Source organism: Centrocercus urophasianus, unplaced genomic scaffold (genome assembly GCF_019232065.1).
Source record: "Centrocercus urophasianus isolate 14NV4802_14NV808 unplaced genomic scaffold, USGS_Curo_1.0 seq_15, whole genome shotgun sequence".
Taxonomy (NCBI): Eukaryota; Metazoa; Chordata; class Aves; order Galliformes; family Phasianidae; genus Centrocercus; species Centrocercus urophasianus.
In genome coordinates, this window is record NW_024884697.1 from 20,159,860 (window position 1) to 20,161,351 (window position 1,492).

A 1,492-nucleotide genomic window follows, 5' to 3' on the forward strand; every position below is an offset into this window, starting at 1 on the left:
ACTCCATGTGTGAGAATGGTGTCAGGAGCAGGACGGCGCCTGGGTCCTGAGAGCTTTCTGTGTGACAGCCATGGAAAGGCGCTGCTCCTCAGTTAGAGTGGGACAGGATTCACTCCTTTTAGCCAATAGGTCAATTTTTTTGTCCTTTGGGGTAGGCAGTGTTCAGGGACGCCTTCAGACAGTTATTTGCATCAGATATGTCAGATGTTCCATGCAATACCTGATCCCAGGAGCTTCACGCTCTGTTGAAGGCAAAGTCAGTCCAGCGAATGCCTTGATGCTGATGCAATGCTTCCCTTCTGCCACTTGGGTGGGTTCGTGTTTGTCCAGCCCAGAAAGGCAATCGGATCCTCGGCTGTGTCGAAAACTGGCCAGCAGGTTGAGAGAAGTGATCCTGCCCTCCGCTCTGTGCTGGTGCGACGTCACCTGGAACACTCCCCTACGAGGACAGGCTGAAAGAGATGGGGATGTTCAGCATGGAGAACAGAAGGCTCCACGGGGATTTGAGAATGGCTTTTCAATACCTATAGGGGGGCTGTAAGAAAGGAGGGGACAGACTGGGTCTGCTGTGACAGGACAAAGGGAAATGATTTCAAACTAAAAGAGGGGAGATTTAGACTGGATATAAGGAAAGTGGTTGTGTTTTTTTTTTTTTTTTTTTTTTTTTTTTTAAATAAGGGTGGTGAGGCACTGGAGCAAGTTGCCCAGAGAGATGGTGAGTGCCCTGCCCTTGGAGACATTCAAGGTTAGGCTGGAGGGGACTCCGAGCAATCTGATGTAGCTGTAAGTGTCCCTGTTCATTGCAGAGTGGTTGGACTAGATGACCTTCAGGGATTCCTTCCAACTCAAACGATTCTGTGAAATAAACTATAAGAAACAATCCATACAAAGAACCCTTTGGGCACTACAGCTTGCCTGTGCCCCTCCGTGACAAAGCGGCAGCAATATGTCCCTGATTTAAGCTGGCAGGTTGGCTCTGTGTGTGTGCAGCATGTATTTTCTGTCACTGCAGACTGACATTTTCCTTTGTTGGTCATTAAGACAAAAAGCCTGCGAACACACTCCTTGTGCACAAGGTCGCAACACTTGCCTACAAGAGGAGCCCACAGCTCAGTTAGATGCACAGCCACGAAGCACAGCTCCAGCTGCTTACTGATCTCATAACAGCTTCAGCTCAAGGGGGAACAAGAATACTTCTCAAAGTGCTTCATAAGAAGAATGTAAAACTTTTAAAGGTGGTGGGAAGGAGCTATGTAGAGCCTCTTAAGGATGGAAACGAGAGACAGAGTCCTTCAGGCTACTTACAGGGAAATAAGTGGTGTATCCAACTTTGTTAAGCTAAAAAATCTCTTGGATAATACAAAAATCAGGGAAGCAAGAAGGAAGAGCTGTAAAGTTTATCAGACTGAACAAAGCCAATAAACAAAAACGTTAAAAAACGCTCAAAACGGGAAAACAAACAAACAAACAAACAAAAAAACCCAGAAAAAAA

The 1,492-nt window shown here is 46.3% G+C and overlaps 1 protein-coding gene across 1 annotated transcript in view; it reads left to right on the forward strand.

Moving 5' to 3' along the window:
- Window positions 1-211: 211 nt before the first annotated feature.
- Window positions 212-1,492, forward strand: part of GPR37 (G protein-coupled receptor 37) — a 13,689-nt gene continuing 12,408 nt past the window's right edge. The window contains exon 1 of the mRNA XM_042815842.1: window positions 212-537. Coding sequence (XP_042671776.1) covers window positions 212-537 — 326 coding nt within the window. The remainder of the gene's footprint in view (window positions 538-1,492) is intronic.